This window comes from Capsicum annuum, unplaced genomic scaffold (genome assembly GCF_002878395.1).
Source record: "Capsicum annuum cultivar UCD-10X-F1 unplaced genomic scaffold, UCD10Xv1.1 ctg997, whole genome shotgun sequence".
In the NCBI taxonomy this organism is placed as follows: domain Eukaryota; kingdom Viridiplantae; phylum Streptophyta; class Magnoliopsida; order Solanales; family Solanaceae; genus Capsicum; species Capsicum annuum.
Genome location: NW_025896065.1, coordinates 2680706 through 2688474, shown reverse-complemented (window position 1 = coordinate 2688474; position 7769 = coordinate 2680706). Strand labels below are relative to the sequence as shown.

General features: G+C 26.9%; 1 protein-coding gene across 1 annotated transcript; it reads left to right on the top strand.

The window, feature by feature from the left end:
• The first annotated feature begins 4131 nt into the window (after positions 1-4131).
• On the top strand, positions 4132-5609 carry LOC124895799 (ethylene-responsive transcription factor 5-like). Its single transcript, XM_047406221.1, has one exon. It carries the CDS (start codon positions 4437-4439, stop codon positions 5265-5267), a length of 831 nt encoding a protein of 276 aa, XP_047262177.1. The 5' UTR covers positions 4132-4436; the 3' UTR covers positions 5268-5609.
• Positions 5610-7769: the final 2160 nt, after the last annotated feature.

Here is a 7769-nt window from a genome sequence, read left to right as displayed (position 1 = left end):
AGTTGATGTGTATAATTAAAGTAGATTATCTGTGGCTAACTTAATTATAATACAAATTAAAACATATGCAAAAGTTTTTAAAAAGGGGAATTGAGATTATCAAATTGAAACACTTTAATAGCAATTTGAGGGGTTCGATCGAATCAAAATTACTCAATATGAATATTGTTTGAATAGAATTTCTTGACAAGTTTTAAGAGTTTGACTATGTAATGAGGCATGTATATAATAGAACTTGTATTTTAATGTATGTAATCAAAGTTTTCCTTATCAATACAATTTTTATAAAAATAATTATTAAACTAAATAAGGTAAATGTTATTTTTATAAACACACAATCTATTCTTAAAAAGAATCTCATGCATATTATTTTTAGTACCACAAACAGTCACTAAAAAATAATATTAGGATAATTAATTTTAGAACAAGTAATCTCAATATAACTAATATAAGAATAACTAATTTCAATATAATTTGTTTTCCAACCAATCGACCCTTAATGCTATATAATATGTGTCTAATTATTGAAAAAATAGTCAAACAATCGGTCTTAATTTGAAGAGCTCGAAATTTTAAAAGATAAGTACACCTAAATGACAAATTCAAAAATTTTAATTTAACAATTTCAACTTTTAGGGTCTTACCGTCAGATCTAAGACCTTGAAATTAAACCACCAAACTCAATTATAGAGGTGCATTTAATAACCATGACATCATAGGACTCGTTAAACTTGAGTACCTCTTCCCTTTGATAGTTTAAAGCGAGATATGTGAACCCATACCCTTTGATACGCCCCCAGTGACGAATAACTAATTGATTGCTTTTCTTTCAAAAAATATTATTTTAAAATTACTGATTTCATCTATTATATTTAATCATCCATCATTTCGAATTATTTTTATATCTTTTAAAGTATTTTGAAAGTGAAACAATTTTTACTCCACCCACATTTATAAGTTAAAATATGGAGATAGAAATACAAAATAAATTCCATTTTTAATAGTCATAACAGTTCATCAACTCTAGCAGCTCTTAAATGTTGTTTAAACTTTTTATTTTTTATTAAAAGTTTTTGCTTTAAATAAAATCATCTTTGAATATTTTTTCTAATATTTAAGGATTGAAAATTAATTAAATATATTTATGATAAACCTTTCCTTATTAGAATTTGTCAAAATTAATGATAACTAATATCTTTCCCATTAGTTTAAGGATTCTAAATCAACTAAATTTTATTTTAAGAAGATTTGAAAATCTAAAAATGAATATAAAAGTGTTAGAGTAAGAATAATTTAAGAAGTATCAATTTTTTGAAATTTTAAGTACGTAATAAGAATGTAATCAATGATTTTTTAAAGACTTGACTTTAAAAACAACTAAATAGGATTTTAAATAGAGAAAAAAAAAGAAAAATAATTGTACCATAAATATGGTTAAAATGATGCGTCTCTCTTAGCCTCTGACAATAACGGAAACAAGTATTGCATGACACTAAAAGTGATGATTCATCAACTATTTGAAACTTCTGGTGGTAAAGTATATATGTGCTTACACTAAATATTTAGGTTATTATTATATTAAAGTGTGAATAATCTTTGAAAAGTGATTTAAACTTTTACATTTCATTAAGAATTTCAGCAATAGATAAAATTATTTAATTTTAAATAATCAAACATTACACATGCAAGTCACGTGCGGTTGAATTAGTATACTAAAAGTGTAAAGGTCCTTAGAAATATTGTTTGAACTTTTTGCCCTTCATTAAAAGTTTTTGTTTTAGATAAAATCATCTTTTCACTATTTTTTAATATTTAAGAGTTGAAAATTAATTAAATATTTATAGTAAAACCCTTCTTTATTAGAAGTTATCGGAATTAGTGACAATTAATACATTTTTCATTAGTTTAAGAATTCTAAATCAACTAAAGTTAGATTTTAAGAAGATTTGAAAAATCTAAAAATAAATATGAAAACGTTAGAATAAGAAAAATATAAGAAGTATCAAATTTTAAAAAGTTTTAAGTAACAAAAATGTTCTAAAGATTTAACTTTAAAAATATAAAAAAAGTTTTAAATATAAAAAAAAATAATTGTACTACAAATATGATTTAAATCGATGTGACTCTCTAAGCTTCTAACAACACGAAAAAGAGGTATTGCAGGACAAACATAAAAGTGACGATCCATTAACCACTTGAAACTTCCGGTGATAAAGTATATTTGTGCGTATAATAAAATATATGTTATGCTTACATTATTAAATATGCCCCTAAACTTTGCGAAAACGTTCAGATATACCCTCCATTAAAAGTTAGCCCATCAATGCCCTTGTTGTCCAAGTTTTGGTCCATATATACCCCTGTTGTTAAGTTTTGAATCATATATACCCCTATTGTCAAATTTTGGGTCATATACACCACTGTCGCCATTAATTGCTTTGCTGAAATTTTTCAACCCACTTTTTCTTTTTTTCCTTAAAAAATTATATTTGACACATCATTTTTTTATTGCAACATCATATATAATTAAATCCACCCCTTCTTCTACATATTAAACATCCGTCAAATACTCTCATATACCTCACAATCTCTTTGAATTTTCTCTAATTTGCCGAAACCCTTTTGTTGTATTTTCAGATTCTTGCATAACTGTTTCTCTCATATATACATACATGCATGCATGCATGCATACGTACGTACGCACGCACGCATGTACATAAGATATCCTTCTTAATTAACAACTTATTTTTGTTGTCTCTATGGGCTGCCTCTTTTACACTTTTACATCTCAATTTTTCACTTGGGTTTTCCATATTCTTCTTATTCTTGATGTTGGATTTGATGGTGGTGTGAAAGATGAAGTCGGTTAATATGGTACTAAAATAATTTGCAATTGGTAAGTACTTTAATTCTTGATTTTTGCCGCAATTATACATTGAGGTTTTTATGGGGTGCTCTTGACTTTTTTCATATTTTACTTGATTATTTTTGGGGTTATACAAGTATCGAAAAACACAACAAAGAAATTTCGTCAATTAGAGAAAATTCAAAGAAATTATGAGTAGATGAGAGCATTTGACAGATGGTTAATGTGCAGAAGAAGTGTGAATTTAATTATATGTGATATGACAATTAAAAAATTATGTGAAAATATAATTTCTTAAAAAAAAAAAGAAAAAAGGGGGTTGGAAAATTTTAGCAAAGCAATTAACGGCAACAGGGGTATATATGACTTAAAACTTGACAATAGGGGTATATATGACCCAAAATTTGACAACAAGGATATATATGATCCAAGACTTGGACGACAAGGACATTCATGAGCTAAACTTTTAACGGAGAGTATATCTAAACATTTTCGCAAAGTTTAGGGACATATGACCTTTTTTTCTTATTATATTAAAGTGTGAAGAATCTTTGAGAAGTGATTTAAACTTTTTACACTTCATTGAAAATCTTCGCAACACACAAAATCATCTAATTTTAAATAATAAAAAATTACACATGTGAGACACGCACAATTAAATTAATATATATTTATATATGATTTTTTTAAAAAATTTCTAATGTTCGAATAAAAAGTCTTATTTATTCCACCACAATTCTTAATCTTTAATAATAAAAAAACTCATTTTCACTTCTCTCAGGTTTTTCGTTTTAATCTATATATGAAGATTACAAATGAAAAATAAATTGGAAGATGTTTCCTATGGTATCAATTATCTTCATTCTTGGCGTAGAAACTTAAAAGGAGCCTTCAAGCAGTTGTTTAAGTTATCTGTAATTTGATCAAGAGATTCTGAGTTTAAGTTATAAAAATAGTGTTAAAGTAACAGATAAAGTTATTATCATATGATCATGAGATAATAAATTCAAGACGTAGAAATAACTTCTTATAGCAATATAAAATAAGACTATATACGGTTAGAATAAACTTTTTTTTTAGTCGTAGAAACTAATAACAAAACCCCAAAGTTAAAAGAAAAAAAAAGTGAAAGATGAGTAATGAAAAAGAATGAGAAGCAACCTAGAAACATGGGTTTAGGTAGAAGACACATCATCATCAATGACAATAACAAAATAGAACCAACATCATCTATTTAATTTCTTCTTCTCTTGGACAAAAGAAGAATTACTTTAATCAATCATCCATTATTGTTATTGCTATTATTATTATTACTATTAAAATAAACAACAAGTGGTACTCAAATATATACTTTAAAAAAAGTAGAAATGGATAGCCCACAAGAGACCTTCCTTGTTCTAACCAAGAAGGCTCCAAGAAACCTCCCTTGGACTCAAATTTTTCTACCCTTTATAATCTCCCTCTTCACTCTTCATTTTCCACTCAATTCAATTCCCTACAATCATTCCATATATTCAACAACCAAACAAAAGAAATTCTTCATTTCTCTTCCCAACTTTTCCTTTTTCAAATGGATACTTCTTCACTAGATTTGATAAGGCAACATCTTCTTGATGATGATGTTGTTTTCATGGAAAATTATTGTACTTCTTCAGAAACAACTAGTACTCTTTATTCACAAAGCTCATCATCTTCTGAGTCTTTAGAATCATTTGTCTCTGAACTCAAAACCGAAAGCAACTTCTCTTTTTATCCCGAGAGTTCAAATCTTGAATTCTGTAGTTTCTTCAATAATAACTCAAAAATGGAATTCAATCCCTCTGAATTCCAAGTAAAACCCCAAAAGAAGAAAAGTTTCAACGAACGAAAACCTTTGTTGAACATTTCAATTCCTTCTGTCAAGAAAACAGACGAATCAAAAACAGGGGAAAATTCAGAGAAAAAGCGATACAGAGGAGTGAGGCAAAGGCCATGGGGGAAATTTGCAGCGGAGATTCGTGATCCAAATAGAAAGGGGACACGAGTTTGGCTAGGAACATTCGATACTGCAGTGGATGCGGCCATGGCTTACGACAGGGCCGCGTTTAAGCTCAGAGGGAGCAAAGCAATCTTGAATTTCCCACTTGAAGTTAGTAATTTTAAGCAAGAAAATAATGAGATTGAGAAAAAAGTGAATTTGAATTCTTGTGGGAAAAGGGCAAGAGAAGAAATTGAGAATGAAGACCAAGTTGTGATGAAGAAAGAGGTGAAAAGAGAACAAATGGTAGCAACTCCATTAACACCTTCAAGTTGGGCTCCGATTTGGGATTGTGGAAATGCAAAAGGTATTTTTGAGGTGCCTCCTTTGTCACCATTATCACCACATCCAAGTTTTGGTTTTTCTCAACTTTTGGTTTCATAGTGAAATGACCAAGAAGTTTACGTGAATATGCATGATATTTGGACCTCGGTTGTGATCTTGCTGTCACGATCCACTGAGATTTAGACATCCAATGTGATTCTTTGAAAAAAAAAAAAAGATTTGTGAATAAGTACTTGGAAAATGAAAAAGAAAGATGAACCAACCATTGGGTATGAGGTGATTTCAAGTCCAAAAATTGGGAGCAGAGGGTTTTGGATTAATGCATATTTTTAAAATTTTTAATTTCATTTATTAAGGTTTATTTCATGTAATCATGTAAATATGACTTCAATTTGGAAGTTTTGTTTGATTGGTTTATCTAAGTAAGAAGGTTAAAATTCATGTAATCATGTAAATATGACATACCTCAAATATCTTCAAGTTGTTTTAAATTTGTCGGTCGGTTATTGAAAAAGGCTTCATCGTTATCTATCATTTGAAATATGTCTCTCTAGCTAACGAGAAGAAAAAAATAGTTTTGACTTTCAGATGACATATGGTGAGAGCCATGCATGATTATAGATCATGCAAGCATTTTACAAAGACAAGTCAGCACAAAGGTTGTGTATAATTCTTAAGTAAGGGCAGAAAACATTTTTATCTAAAAGTCAAAATTCAATAATTCAAAATACCACTAGTCAAATTGTCATCTTATTATCACTGTTTTTTTCCTCCCAAAGTTTCACCAACTAAAGTAGAAAACTAGTATAAATCAATCAGCAAGTTCGGCTAAAAATAGAAATGTGTGCCATACAAAAAGTAATACGGCTTAATGTGCTTGGTTCTTACAGTCCGTTCGGATAAGTTAGAAAAAAGGGACTTTTAAAAAGTGTTTTTGAAAGTATTAAAATTTATTTTAATAATAAACTGTTATGTGTTTAGATAAAAATGTTAAAATTAAAAAAAAGTTATTGATGTGTTTGATAAATAAGTATTGTTAAGCATTTTTTTTTATCAAAATATCTGAAATACACTTAAAACTGTTAACAACATGTAGAGTTGATTATTATTAATTTTTATTTCTAAAATAATTCAAATTCAAATATATATATATATATATATATATATATATTGTTAATATAATATTAGAATTTAGTGTTTATATATCTATTAATTTTATTTTAAGGACAAATTTTATGCGGCCTTAGTTTTTTTTCCCCACTTTTGATAACACTGTACATAGAGATGTAATTTCATAATTAATGATCAAACAAAATATATATGTTATTAATCATTATAATTATATTAATAGATAAATAGTTGATCACAAATGATACTATTTATTTGCTAAAAAAATTCTTAATTGAAAAATATATTATTCGTTGATTGAGTAATGATTATATCACTATTAAAACATTGTCGAATACGAACATTGTGTCGTCAAATGTACATGAATCGTTCACTAATCGTTCATGAAGTTGTATATCTTCAGTGAGTGTTCTCCATATATCTTAGTTGGTGAGTTTTTTTTCTCTTAGAGAAACTCATATTTTGTACAATAATAATTGTCTGAATTTAAAAGAATATATTAAAGAAGGAGAATAATACATAAAAATCATATTTCATAAATTAGAAGTTTTATACAAAAGAGTTAATAACTTAAATGGTTATTCAACTTATGATTTTCTCTCGGAAAATTACTTAACTTTAATTCTTACTTCAAAAATTACTCAACTATGAATTTTTTTTCTCAGAAAGTCACTCAACTTTAATTTTTATTTCAAAATTTACTAAACTATGAGTGTCTTACTTATAAAGTCACTCAAGATATCTAACTAATTTTTTTTTATTCAAATTTGCTAACATGTAACTTTTATTTAAAATAAAAATTTTAAGAAATAATTTTTTTTTAATTTAAACGATCAATTTAATGACCCGCTCATATTCAAAATATATTTAAATGGTTTAAAAGAATATCTCTTTATTTCTTTGAATTTTGATTTTACTACTATTTTTTATAATTTTCTTGTCCAATAATTACTCTATACTCTAAAGTATATATAGTCATACAAATTATTACTCCCTCCGTTTTTAAAAGAATGACTTACTTTAACTTGACACAAAGTTTAAGAAAATAAAGATGACTTTTGAATCTTGTGACTTTAAATTAAAGTTGTGTCAAATGTACCTGAATGCCCTTTAATCTTGTGGTCTTAAACATATCATGTGGAAAGTTGAAATTAAAGTATTGTCAAAAAAGAAAAGGTCATTCTTTTTTAAACGGATTAAAAAGGAAAGCATGTCATTCCTTTTTAAACGAAGGGAGTAATTAATATCCCAAAATCACAATTATTTGATTGTACATTTTTGTTGTTAATTTTACCTTGCAATGTATATATTATAATTTTACTACTATTTTATAACATTTGTTAATGTTTTATATCATATCATTTTAATTTAAAATCTATAACATTTCCTTTTATTAACTTATTAGGAATAAAATTCATTATATTTATTTGATTTATTTGTATATTATACAAATGGTAATATAAAAAATTGCAT

Coding starts and splice junctions, on each gene's coding strand:
- LOC124895799 (XM_047406221.1), top strand. CDS start 4,437: ATGGATACTTCTTCACTAGATTTGATAAGGCAACATCTTCTTGATGAT.